Source organism: Hyperolius riggenbachi, chromosome 12, assembly GCF_040937935.1.
Source record: "Hyperolius riggenbachi isolate aHypRig1 chromosome 12, aHypRig1.pri, whole genome shotgun sequence".
Lineage (NCBI taxonomy): Eukaryota > Metazoa > Chordata > Amphibia > Anura > Hyperoliidae > Hyperolius > Hyperolius riggenbachi.
The window spans coordinates 9,314,194-9,328,476 of NC_090657.1; the positions used below are offsets into that span (position 1 = coordinate 9,314,194).

The 14,283-nt window shown below is 46.0% G+C and overlaps 1 protein-coding gene across 1 annotated transcript in view; it reads left to right on the forward strand.

Moving 5' to 3' along the window:
- Positions 1-351: 351 nt before the first annotated feature.
- The window catches only part of RUNDC1 (RUN domain containing 1), a 34,065-nt gene continuing 20,133 nt past the window's right edge, over positions 352-14,283 (forward strand). The window contains exon 1 of the mRNA XM_068262384.1: positions 352-827. Coding sequence (XP_068118485.1) covers positions 489-827 — 339 coding nt within the window. The 5' untranslated portion in view covers positions 352-488. The remainder of the gene's footprint in view (positions 828-14,283) is intronic.

The window sequence follows — 14,283 nt, forward strand, 5'->3', positions numbered from 1 at the left end:
CTAATTGGAAAATGAACCAGGACAGAAAGGACCAGTGTGGTTTGAATTATAAAACAACATATTTTTCTTATGAAAGCCTTATGGTATGTGTGAGGGGGGGGGGGGGGTTGATGAGGGGTGTGGCTTAAGTGTCCCTCTTTCCCATCTAAAACAGTTGGGACTCTACTGATGTATTTCATCTTCCAACATCTTCAGTGCGCACGCGCAGTACTTCCAAAGCACAGTAGAAAACGTCCCCACCGCTCTTCTCCACGATCCGCACTGCGCACGCGCGGCTGAACGCTTCCTAACGTCACGGCGACCTACCCACGCACGCGCAATGACGCACACCACAGCTCAGCTTCTGACAGAGCGCCCACCAGGAAGTAGATGCGGGCGCTGCTGCTCGGTCGCCATGACAACAGACACCTGTCACCAGCTGACGTCAGCAGGAACTCTCTCCCCCGCCATGGCGCTGTAGGGAGACGGAGTACTACGAGCAGCTCGCGATGTCCGCCGACGAGGCGTCCGTGTCTGACGGGGAGCCCTCCGCCTGCGGGGAGCGCTGGGCGCCGGTGGGGGCGGAGCCGGAGGAGGGGGCGGGGCCCCGGGTGATGGCGGAGCGGCTGCGGCGGCTGGAGGGCGAGCAGGAGCTGCTGAACTCCTCGCTGCTGGCGCTGACGTCACACTTCGCCCAGGTGCAGTTCCGGCTGAAGCAGATCGTGCGGGCGGAGGGGCCGGAGAAGGAGCGGCTGCTGGCCGAGCTGGAGGACTTCGCCTTCAAGGGCTGCCCGTATGTGGCGGGGGGCCGCCAGGGGGCGCCGGGCCAGCACGGGCCGGATGAGTCGGTGAGTGGCCAGAGGTGGCGCTGCTGCTGTGCCTGATGCTTCTTTATAAGCTCAGTATATGTATAACTACTTACCCTGCTAACAGACCAGAGCAATGTCACCTGTCACAGAGCTCCTCCCCTTTACTCACCAATAACTTTATTACTATTTAGCGCAACAAAATCATCTATATCGGGTCAGGAACCTTTTTGGCTGAGATAGCCATAAACTCCACATATTTTACAATGTAATTCCGTGAGAGCCATACAGTATGTTTCAAACTGGGACAGTAGGGCTCATGTCACTGTTGCCATGGTGATGTGTATACAGTTGATGCGCTGTGCAGCAGAAGTCTTTTAGACACGTCTTCAGCTTCTCTTGGGTTTCAGCAACATCAGCAATTTCCCCGGGAGCCAGACAGGAGAAATACAGACTGAGGGCTGGTGCACACCGAGCGGCTTTTTGGGCGTTTTCAGATCCGCTTGCGGCTGCGGATCTGCTTGGTCAATGTATCTCAATGGGGTGGTGCACACCAGAGCGGCAGGTGTTTTGCAGAAACGAAAAATGCCTGGGTGAGGCATTTTTTGGATTTCGGATGCGTTTCTGCCTCAATGTTAAGTATATGAAAAACGCAAACCGCTGTGAAAAACGGCACTTCAGAGCGGTTTTGCAGGCGTTTTTGTTACAGAAGCTGTTCAGTAACAGCTTTACTGTAACAATATATGAAATCTACTATACTGAAAACCGCAGCAGCAATCCGCAAAACGCTAGCAAAACGCCTCATAAAAATAAAAAAAAGCGTTTAAAAATCTGCTAGCATTTTGCGGATCTGCTAGCGGGTTTTGGTGTGCACCAGCCCTAATAGCTTGTACAATTAGCTAGCTGACTTTGTAGGATGAGATCCCCGCACTTTGGCCCAATAGGCTGCATGTCAAGTGACAGACAGCCTATTGGTCCAATCAAAGTGCGGGGATCTCCTCCTACAAAGTCACTGGACCTGACATGATCCTGGGTGGGACAATTGGAGCAGCTGTTAGTTTTGGGGTAGTGCGAGTAATAGAAGTGTGTGCTACAGCAGTAGTGTGCCTACTTTTAAAATGTTACTTGTGCTGCCACACTAAGCGGTGTAACTTAGTGAATCACCCCCTACTGATTTGTATGTGAGCCAGATGCAGCCATCAAAAGAGCCACATTCGGCTCCCGAGCCATACGTTCCCTACAGCTGTTCTATACTTTGATGTTTTTGTTTTTTGCCACCAATTAGGCTTTCTGTGGGTAGTACGTGTTGCTAAGAATTTTTTTTATTCTAAATGCATTTTAATGGGAAAAATAAAAAAAAATGGAAAAAAAAAATCATTATTTCTCAGGTTTTATCCATTATAGTTTTAAAATAAAACATTCTCCTGTGGATAAAAATTATTAGACCGTTTAAGTTATGTCCCTATGACAATATATGGCATCCATATATTATTGGGAAATATATGGTGACAATATATTATAGGGAAATATACGGTAGGTGTAATTTTTCTGTCTTTTTTTTTTTTTTTTATCTGGTAATATACCCTCTTAAAATATAGATCAAAAAGCTAATTACGGTGGCGGGATAGGCACGCACATCTGCACGGCGGCGGGAGCGAGTGATGGAATAAACCGGCCTGGAGCCGTTAACAAGCTCCAATAGGACATTTTAATGCGTCAGCTTGTCAGTAAGTGGTTAAAGAAATCGTCAGCCTTATGTTTAGTTTTAAGTTCAATACATGTTTAAAGGAATCATCAGCCAATATAAAAGCAAATCTGATTTAGTTACCTGCGGCTTCTCAAGCCCCTCGCAGCTGTTTGTCCTACGCTGACAGCTCCGTCCACAGCCTCCGGCCCGGGGTCCCCACACGGTGCAGAGGACGATGTGCCTGCATGAAGCGCTGCTGTCAGTCAAGTCCACGTTGTCTGCGATGTACTGCGTACCCTTATCCTGTAAGGGAGAAAAGTGATACTTAAAGGGAGGGGGCTCTGGATCCTAATGAGGCCTCCTCCTCCGCCTGTGTAGCCCCAATCCAGCGCTGACACCCCTTTGAAAATTCACCAAGCTTGGTGGCGGATGCAAAACACGCGGCGATACTTACCTCTGAGATCCAGCACAGGTGAAGTACCATCTTCCCCCTCGAGCTGTGGTGGAAGTAGCTGAGCCTTAGTGCACCCGCTCTATTGTGCAGGCGGTAAATATTGCCATCTGCAGCGGTATGAGGGAGCCAGCGCTGTATCCGTGCTGCACAGGAAGAAGGGGGGAGCCTCATTAGTAACCAGAGACTTCCCCTTCCCCAGGTAAGTACCCCCCAAGGGCACTCTTCTTTATTAGAGTTCCTCTTTAATAACGACTTGTGGCCTGTCTGCATCATAACCGACCCTGCTAATGGTGGAAGACCAATATCGGTAATTATTTGGCAGTAGTTTACTTACCCAGCAGGAAACCTTAATACGGAAATTCAGCTAACCTGATTGGGCGGACAGCTCCCTCTTGAACTGCTAGGTTTCCGATAAGTTGTAGTAAGTTACTTCCACACTATCTGTGCAATCACAATGCTTTGTGCTGTAGGGCTTATTCACACCCAGAGCGTTTTTGTGGGTTTTTTTAAGCGCTGGCGATTTTTTTTAAAATTACCCTCGCAATGATTCCTTATGATAGTGTGTTCACATATGAGCGGTTCGATTCTGATCGCTGCCTGTACCATTTTTGGGGCAATTTGCCTCAATGGAAGGTATAGGGAAATTGCAATGTGCTTGATAAAAGCGCTTTGTATAGTGATTTCCCCTGCGCTTTTAGGAATAAATACATTGTATTTATTCATTTCCGGGTGGAAGAGTTCGCTTCCTGACTTGCGTGAAAAAATGAATCGCTCAAAAGCTCTTTACAAAAGAACCCTAACGCGCAGGTAAGCACCGGGAGGCGCAAAGAAAAATCGCTCACAAAATCGCAAAACGATGGCATCAGCGATTGTGATTTATGACGTGAACAAGGCCTAAGAGGGTTCTGTGATTGTAGAATTGTCTCCTATGAGGTTTCTTGTCTGACAGTTGTGCTGCATAAAAGACCGCTGTTGAGTGTGTGTACGGGGCGTGAGAATATATTTATTTGATTGCATTTAAAGATAGTGATACCTATAGATAATTGCAGCTAGTTGCAAAATCTGATAACGTTGCAAAAAGTTTGTGCTAGTCTAGTTTAGGGGACCCAGCAGGATACCTCCATAGGTAAATTCCACTAACGTGATTGAATGGACGGCACCCTCGATTTGCTAGGTTTCAGATTAAGTTTCAGTAAACTACGCCCACACTGTTCGGCCAAGCACAATGCTTAGTGCAGTAGAGGGTGCTGTTATTGGTAAACTGTTCCCTATGAGGTTTCCTGCTGGTTCCCCTAATCTAGACTAGCGCTAACATTTTCCCCACACCACCCTCCACGTCCCTGCAGAGCAGAATCACTGCCTGCGTGGCAGCGCTTGTTTGGTAGTCTGTGGGCGGCTGAAGCGTACAGCTGCAATCCTGTCCCTACAGTCATCGATTAGAAAGGCTTATTATGTCAACCCTTGTTAACAATGCAACACTAATGCTATTCCTTCTGCTTGATGTGCACGAGTGAGTATCTAAACTAAAAAGGGTTAAAACGTTAATTCCTGGTACACACCATGCAATTTACCATCAGATTTCGGGTCGAATCGATAATTTCAGGTCCAGTTTGATTTTGGATCGATTTTCCTATCACTTCTGTACAAAATCTATCAGAAAAACTATTCATCAGAAATCAGATCGGGCCTGTTGAAAATTAATAGATTTGACCCGAAATCTGAAGGAAATCGCATGTTGTGTACCAGGCAAAAGAGGATGTAAATCAAGAAAATAATTTTAATGCAATTTTAATATCCTATATATTATAAATATTTAAAGGGGCACTATGGCGAAAAATTGCAACATTTTAAATATGTGCAAACATATACAAATAAGAAGTACTTTTTCCCCAGAGTAAAATGAGCCATAAATTACTTATCTCCTATGTTGCTGAAACTTACAGTAGGTAGTAGAAATCTGATAGAAGTGACAGGTTTTGGGCTAGTCCATCTCTTCATGGGGATTCTCAGCAAGGCTTTTGTTCTTTATAAAGATATTCCCTAAAAAGGATTTAAACAATGATGCTGGCCAGCTTCCTTGCTCCCTACACAGTTTTTTGGCAGTTGGACAGAGCAACTGCCATTCACTGAGTGCTTTTGAAAATAAATATATCCCTGAAAATCCCCCATGAAGAGTCCACCCAATCCTGTTAGCTGAATTTCCCTATGAGGTTTCCTGCTGGGTCCCCTAAAGTGAACTAGTGCCAAATTTACTGCTAATACCTGCATTGTCAATTTGTTTTTCTATAAACTACATCCCAGTGTTCTCCCCAGGCTCTTTTAGCCGGTTGCTCCACCTTGCTGGTTTTGATGAGCACCCGGCTGTTATCAGCTCTCCTCCTCATCCTCCTGTACAATACAATACAATAACATTTCTATAGCGCTTTTCTCCCATAGGACTCAAAGCGCTTAGGCTCTCTCAGATTCAGTAATTAGTAGGATGAAGTATTCACACAACAAAAGTTATATGTCTGCAAATGCCAGACTGAACAGGTGGGTTTTCAGTCTGGATTTAAACACCTCTAGAGATGGAGCTGTCCTGATCTGTTGAGGTAAAGAGTTCCAAAACGTAGGGGCAGCATGACAGAAGGCTCTGGGACCAAAAGTTTCCAAGTGGACTCTGGGTATGACTAGATTATTAGAACCTGTGGATCTGAGAATGCGGGGATTGCTACGCAGCTGTAACATATCTTTCATGTATCCAGGGCCTAGATTATTCAGGGATTTAAATGTCAGTAGGCCGATCTTGAATAGGACCCTCCATTCTATAGGTAGCCAGTGAAGGGAATGCAGGACTGGCGTTATGTGGCAGTGACTGGGTTGGTTGGTTAGCAGTCTGGCAGCAGTATTCTGTATCAGCTGTAGACGGTACAAGGCCTTTTTTGGAAGGCCAGTGTAGAGAGCATTACAGTAGTCCAGTCGGGATGTGATGAAGGCATGGACTAAGGTTGGCAGATCTTCTGGGGGTATGAGGTGCTTGATTTTTGCAATGTTCTTCAGGTGAAAATAGGATGATTTTACCACAGCAGAGATTTGAGTTCTGAAGTTTAAATCCCAATCAATTAGAACTCCCAGGCTACGCACATGATCAGAGCTGCGTAGATCCGTGCCTCCTATTCTCAGCGGTGAAGACTGCAAGTTAAGTTGTTTTGTTGTCATGCTCTGCCCTCCAATCAGAAGGACTTCAGTTTTGTCTGCATTTAGTTTCAGCCAGTTGTCATTCATACTGTAAGCAGAGTTGTGCTGGCCGAGTTGCGCCCCCCCCCCCGGCTACTTTTTCATGCCACCCAGCTGGAAAAAGTTTCTGGGGAGAACTCTGGCGTCCCATGTGTGATGTGCTGCCTCTGTAGTAATTTTCAGAGTGCGTACACGCATCCAGTTTTGATTGGTCAATATTACCACTTCCATGTAGTATGAGAGCTTTCCTATGCAATCTGTTTATAGTATTTAAAAATCTGTTGGCCCTCAATTGGGTAATCAAATTGGATGTGTGTGTGTATGCACCCGAAGGAAGTGTAATCACATCCAGATGTGTTTGTTCAGTTTTACCCATGTAGTATGGGGGCCAAAAAATATTGAATGCTATGAACGGTTTGTGTAGGTAAGCCCTCATACTACATGAAAGTGGTAACGTTGGCCAGTCACAATTGGATGTGTGTACCAGGATTCAATATTAATTGCCGGAACTCTTAGGCCTCTTTTCCACGAACTGTTTACAGGCAGTGAAATGCCTCTCAAACTCTCACAACTGCTTGCTGCTGCCTGGCAACTGCTCAGTGCTGCCTGGCAACTGCTTGCTGAGCACACAGCTCAACAGTTCGTGGAAAAGAGGACTTAGGCAGTTACCAGGCAGCAGTGAGCAGTTGTGAGAGTTTGAGAGGCATTTCACTGCTTATCAGCAGTCCGTGGAAAAGAGGCATTAAGCCTAGTTCACATCTTTTTAATTTTGATTGGCCAATTTTTACCACCTCCATAAAGTATCAGAGCTTATCTGCACAATGGGGTCAATTCACTAAGCGTTACCGCATGAAATGCCAATTAACTAAACCAACTTCTGCACTGAAAAGATTAGAGCATTCAGTAAAGCAAGTAAGGCCTCTTTTCCACAGACTGTTGAGCTGTGTGCTCAGCAAGCAGTTGCCAGGCAGCAGGGAGCAGTTGCCAGGCAGCAGGGAGCCGTTGCCAGGCAGCAGGGAGCCGTTGCCAGGCAGCAGGGAGCCGTTGCCAGGCAGCAGGGAGCCGTTGCCAGGCAGCAGGGAGCCGTTGCCAGGCAGCAGGGAGCCGTTGCCAGGCAGCAGGGAGCCGTTGCGAGTTTGAGGCATTTCACTGCCTATCAACAGTCCATGGAAAAGAGGCCTAAAATGCTCGGCATGTTAAGCCCCGTCTACACGGAGAAAGGTTTCCACGATGTGCCTTATCAATCGAGCCGCTGATGGGGCTCGATTGATAAGATCCAACAGGTCAGATTTCGCCACCGCCGATTCTCTGCTCGTTCCCCACGAGGGGACAATGGCAGGGAATCGAGCGGAAGATAAGCGGCGCCGGCGGGGACGAGTGGGGGATCGAATCCAGGCAGGAGTTGTTGGTAATTAACAATCAGCATGCAATTAAATTGACAGCTATTTGTAGCCTCATGGTCCAGCTACTCACCCTATTTGAGCCGATGCACTGGCCGACAGGACATCGCAAAAAGAAAAAAGTGTAGGAAGAAGGAGACATTGAGAAAGTATTTTCGGTATCACTGTAGATCTATATAGCGAGGCGCAGAAGAGACACCTCTAGTGGCTGCTTGCACCTCTAAGCCTTGGGGCTTGTTAACATTAGGGGCTATTTATTTATTTATTTTTAGCGCTGGCGATTCTAAAAATCGCCTTCAAACCGCTTGTGCAATGTTAGCTTATGTGAGTGTTCTCACATAAGCAATGAGCTTTTTATCCAATCGCAAACATTGCTCCTGCACCATTTCCAGAGGGTTTGCGATTCAATAGAAAGAATAGGGAAATCAGTAAGTGCTCGGAAAAGCGATTTCCCCTGAAAAAAAGTTTTTGGATTTACCTTTGTCACTCGCCACTTGTTTTTTCTCAGCTTCCAGTTTTGCAAGTCTGATTAGCTTTTCATTTTTGTCTTTTTTTTTACATTCCTTTTATTTCTTTGATGCAGATCTGCTCCCTCGAGCCTTTAGGGCCTTATAGGCACTCCTTTTACTCTTGAAGTGGACTAGAATTCTTGCACATCACACAATGAGAAGTTTTCATTCCACATGTAAAGCCTCGGACACACGCGTTTGAAATTTCTGACAAATGACATATTTCGCCTTATTGGACGGCAGTCGTGTGCAAAAATGTCTAACAACAAGCGACCAACATCATAGTAATTTCACGGATGGCTTTTTCTATTTTCACAGCTTAACCACTTAAAGAGGAACTCCAGTGAACATTTTGCTGTTGGCAGGTGATGTAGCTGCTGCATGTTTTTTGGCAGTTGGAAACAGCTGTAAACAGCTATTTCCCACAATGCAACAAGGTAGACAGGAAACTGCCAAGAGTACATACTTTTCTTGTTTCCTGTGGGAGGGGTTTCACCACAATATCAGTCATACAGCGCCCCCTGATGCTCGGTTTGTGGAAAGGAATAGATTTCTCATGTAAAAGGGGGTATCAGCTACTGATTGGGATAAAGTTAAATTTTTGGTCAGAGTCTCTCTTCAAGGACCAGGGCTGTATTGGCTGATCTGTGCTGCGTGGGCTCTCCAGCCCGCAGCACAGATCAGGATTGTGTCAGGACGATCAGACTTCCCCCCCCCCCCCTTTTTTTCCCCACTAGGGGGATATCCTGCTGGGGTTGGGGATCGCCGATCTCCTTTATGGCGCTGCTGCGACAGCAGCGCCGTATGATGTAAACACAGGGGATTTCTTCCCCACTTGTTTACATTTCGTGATCAGAGGCTCGCAGGCTGTTCACGGAGACACCCTCCGTGAACTGACTTGGAATGGCCATTTCCATGGAAACACCACTTCGACCTGCCGACGCCTATTGGCGTTAGGCAGTCGTTAAGTGGTTAAGGCCTCTTTTCCATGAACTGTTTCTAGGCAGTGAAATGCCTATCAAACTCTCACAACTGCTCACTGCTGCCTGGTAACTGCTCACTGCTGCCTGGTAACTGCTCACTGCTGCCTGGTAACTGCTGAGCACACAGCTCAACAGTTCGTGGAAAAGAGGCCTAAGGGTGGCTTCTTTCGTCTGCATGGAGAGCTCCTTTGGCCGCATGTTGTCTGTCCCCAGCAAAATCTTCCACACGCAAGTACCACGCCACAAATCACCTTCAGGCCTTTTATCTGCTTAAAGGACAACTGAAGTGAAAATAGTACGGAGGCTGTCATATTTATTTCCTTTAAACAATACTAGTTGCCCAACAGCCCTGCTGATCTATTTGTCTGAAGTAGTGTTTGAATAACTCCAGAAACAAACATCTGTTTAACCACTTGCCGACCGCACGCTTATACCGTGCGTCGGCAAAGTGGCAGCTGCAGGACCAGCGACGCAGTACTGCGTCGCCAGCTGCAGGCTGATTAATCAGGAAGCAGCCGCTCGTGCGAGCGGCTGCTTCCTGTCAAATCACGGCGGGGGGCTCCGTGAATAGCCTGCGGGCCGCCGATGGCGGCTCGCAAGCTAAATGTAAACACAAGCGGAAATAATCCGCTTTGTTTACATTTGTACGGCGCTGCTGCGCAGCAGCGCCGTAAAGCAGATCGGCGATCCCCGGCCAATCAGCGGCCGGGGATCGCCGCCATGTGACAGAAGACAGCCTGTCACTGGCTGCACAGGACGGATAGCGTCCTGTGCAGCCCAGATCTCCCGGGGGAGCAGGTAGGAGAGGGAGGGGGGAGAATGTCGCCGCGGGGGGGGGCTTTGAGGTGCCCCCCCCGCAAAATGCCTGCAAGTAGGAGCGATCAGACCCCCCCTGCACATCATCCCCATAGGGGGGAAAAAAGGGGGGCGATCTGATCGCTCTGTGTGGCCACGGATCTGTGCTGGGGGCTGCAGAGCCCACCCAGCACAGATCCAAACAAACAGCGCTGGTCCTTAAGGGGGGGTAAAGGGTGGGTCCTCAAGTGGTTAATCTTGTCAGATCTGGCAATAATGCCATAAACTTCTGATCTGTGTATGCCTGTTTAGGGTCTATGATTAAAAGTGTTATGCCGGGAAGACACGGTGCGTTTTTTGCTAAGAATCGCTCCGAAAGATGCCATCGATGATAAAATCCCGACATGTCCGATGTTCCGCTCGAAGAAAATCGAATGGCTAATAGATCGCGTGCCGAATCGAACGCGCAAAACGTAACGTGTATTCCCAGCATTCGAGGCAGAGGATCAACTGGATAGGTATTGGTTTAAAGGGAATCTGAAGTGAGAATAAACTTATGATATGATTTGTATGTGTAGTACAGCTAAGAAATAGGACATCAGCAGCATAGATATGAGTCTCATATTGTGTCCAGTACAGGAAACATCAGTTTTTATCTATACAAAAAAGTTCCTCTGAGCTCTCCGACCCAACTTGGGTCTTCTATAGTGCTGTTTTCTGAAGCACTTATCTAAACCTGTCTCTCACCGTTTCTTGTTTAAGGTTTTACTTCCAGGTATTAGTATGAAAGTTTATATGAATGTATGCATGTATGTACGTATGTAGGTCGCTATGTATGAATGTATGATTGTTATGGGAGATGAGGGGTGTGGGTCTTATGACCATGGGATATGAATGTATGTATGTAGATACGTGTATGATTAACTTGGGGGAGGGCGGGGGAAGGTATGTTGGATTAGCGTATATATATTTGTGATGTTATTGATTTTGGCTTTTTTTCTATGAATAGCAAAAAAAAAAAAATAATAATAATAATAATAAAGAAGAATATAATCAAACAATGATGCAAATTTAAAAAAAAAAAAAAAAAAAAGAAAAAAAAAAAAAGGTTTTACTTCCAGGAAGTTCAAAGGGTCATTAGCTCTGCTCTGTTTTATCATTTAAAATACAGAGTGTAATTTGTAACTGAAAATATTAGAGACTGATGCAATGTTATAAAAAAAAAAAAGGCTGTATAACTGAAAATACAAATATAAGACACTTTTGTTTGCTACGAATCTTCTATTAATTATCCGTACTACACATGCAATTCATTAAATCGCATTTTTTCACTTCAGTGTCACTTTAAAAGGAAATAAATATGGCAGCCATCCTATCCCTCTTGTTACAGCTGTTCTTTAATTGATAACGACATAACAGACTTGACCACACCTGCCCAAGAAACAGGGCTGTGGAGTCAAAGTTGGAGTCTGAGTCGGGGCAATTTTGGGCACCCGGAGTCGTTGATTTCATAAACTGAGGAGTCAGTCAGGAGTCGGAATCGGGTGATTTTTGAACAAAATCCACAGCCCTGTTAAGTATTAGACTAAGGAGTCTGAGTCGAGGAGTCTGAGCGATTTTGGGTACCCGGAGTCGGAGTTGGAGTCGTGGTTTCAGAAACTGAGGAGTCAGAGTTGGAGTCGGAAGATTTTTGTACAGACTCCACAGCCCTGCCAAGAAATAGCCTTTGAGTCAATTGTCCAATTACCTTCAAGCCCCTGAGATGAAGGGATGGTGTTAAAAAATAAAAAAATCTTTAGTTGCCTCACATTGTTATGCAATTGTTTTGTTCACCCCACTGAATTTAAGCTTCAAATGCGTCTGAATTATTTCAATGAAAATTCACTGTGGTGATGTACAGAAGCAAAATTAGAAAAAGTTGTCTGTCAAAATATTAACGGACCTGCACACAAGTCTGTAAACAAACAAACAATGTTGTTATTTATCTAGGTTATCAAACTTAAAGGGAACCTGAGGTGGGCAGGAGAGAACAAACTATACATACCTGGGGCTTCCTCCAGCCTCCTCCAGGCTGATTGCTCCCTTGCTGTCCCTCTGCGCTGTCTGGATTTTTGGCAATTCACCCCGGAAGGTCCTCCAGTACTGCACATGCATGGCCCAGCTGCGCCCGCTCCCCTGTCACAATCCCGTTCCTGGGAGCGTCTTGCTCTGAACACTCCCAGTTTAGGGCTGTGGAGTCAAAGCAATTTTGAATACCTGGAGTCCAAGTAGGAGGTTTCATAAACCTTGGAGTCGGATGATTTTTATACCGACTCCACAGCTCTGCTCCCGACCTCTGGAGCAAGTGCGGCCGGACTGCGCCTGCTCCAATTGGCCCAGACTGGATCCCTTGAATTGCTGAAGATCCAGATGGTGCAGGACGGCGAGCGAGGGATGAGCCTGGAGGAGGGGGCTGGAGGAAGCCCCAGGTATTTATACTTCATTCTCTTCTGCCCTTCTCCGGTACACTTATTCTGGCACAATATATGGTAATGATATTTGATTTTGGAAAGCGGTTAAAGTGGACCCAAATTAAAAATACAAGATTTCAGAAATAAAATCTATTTTCTAAATTATAATAATAAATAGCAGCCTTTTTTCAGCAGCATGATGACACATATAAAATATGTTACATTTATTGGAGGAACCCCTCCCTTCCTTTCATATTGCCGGGACAGAATCTGGCAGACTGGTGGAGGAGGTAAAAAAACAAAACACAGGCTGCTACTGATGATGTCACAGGGGAGGTGATCTCAGCTTGTGTGAGATGTCACATAGACGACGCCCCTGTGAGGGAGGGTAGCTGATGACAAACACACCCATGATCTAAAACCTCCTACTAAGCTCAGAAGTAATGGCTGCCACCTGTATAACCCTAGTTATGAAAAGAGAAGGGTGAAAAGCATGCACTGAAATGCTCATAGGCATGAAGGAGTGTTTATTTATCTTTGTATGTGTCAGAGGGGTGCAACTAAATATTTTATATAAAAAAAAATGCTTGGTTTGGGTCCGCTTTAATATGGTAATGAGGGAGAGAAAAAGAGTAGAGATTGGTCATTTTATTATATGGCCGGAGGGGTCTCCAAAAGTGAGCAAAGTTATCCAACAATTTATTGTAACAATTCCCATTGCATCTCCACTACAACTCTCCTCATTGCACACGGTCTTTGCTTTTTATCTATAAAATGATCCGCTTGTTTATCGACCATCTAAAGTGTCCACCGTAAAGGACAACTGAAGAGTGAGAGGAATATGGAGGCTGCCATATTTATTTCCTTTGAAGCAATACCAGTTGCCTGGCTATCATGTTGATCCTCTGCCTCTAATACCCTAATGCCTAGTACACACGGTGAGATTTCCAGGCACATTTCCAGCCAGATCGATTATTTTCAAAATGTCTGATCTGATTTTAATCGATTTTTCCGTAGAAGTGAACTGAAGATTGAATGGAAAATCGAAATCAGATTGGCCATGTTGAAAATAATTGATCTGGCAGGAAATCTGCCTGAAAATCTCATTGTGTGTACTAGGCATTAGTCATAGCCCCTGAACAAGCATGCAGCAGATCGGTTGTTACTGACATTATTGTCAGATCTGACTGGATTAGCTGCATGCTTGTTTCTAGTGTTGCTCAGACACTACTGCAGCCAAATAGATCAGTGAGGCTGAGAAAATGACTGATTTCTCTGTTTAAGGCAGCTGTAGGACCAGTTGGATTTCCGTGATAAAGTTTTAAACTATAATTTAGACTTTTCTCTTTCTTTTCCTGCTGCCATTTACAGGAATTGGTAAGTGTCACATTTCTTAAATGTTTGGATATTAATTGTTGGCGAGTTTACTCTTTTTGGCCTTGTTACTTATGCATAGTGTTTCTCTTTCTACAACATAGGGCAGGGGTGAGCACATTTTCCTGAACGATTTTAAGAAAAAATGTAATTGAGCGATTTCTGTCCGAAATCACGGTTCACGATCTCCTTCAAATCAAGCTTTGTTCCCCCCTCTGTGTGTCTCTGTCCCCTGTCTCTCTTTGTTCCCCCCTCTGTGTCTCTCTGTCCCCTGTCTCTCTGTGTGCGCCCCTCTGTGGCTCTCTCTGTCCCCTGTCTCTCTGTGTGCGCCCCTCTGTGTCTCTCTGTCCTCCTCTCTCTCTTTGTGCGCCCCTCTGTGTCTCTCTGTCCCCTGTCTCTTTGTGCGCCCTCTGTGTCTCTCTGTCCCCTGTCTCTCTTTGTGCGCCCCTCTGTGTCTCTCTGTCCCCTGTCTCTTTGTTCGCCCTCTGTGTCTCTCTGTCCCCTGTCTCTCTGTGTGCGCCCCTCTGTGGCTCTCTCTGTCCCCTGTCTCTCTGTGTGCGCCCCTCTGTGTCTCTCTGTCCTCCTCTCTCTCTTTGTGCGCCCCTCTGTGTCTCTCTGTCCCCTGTCTCT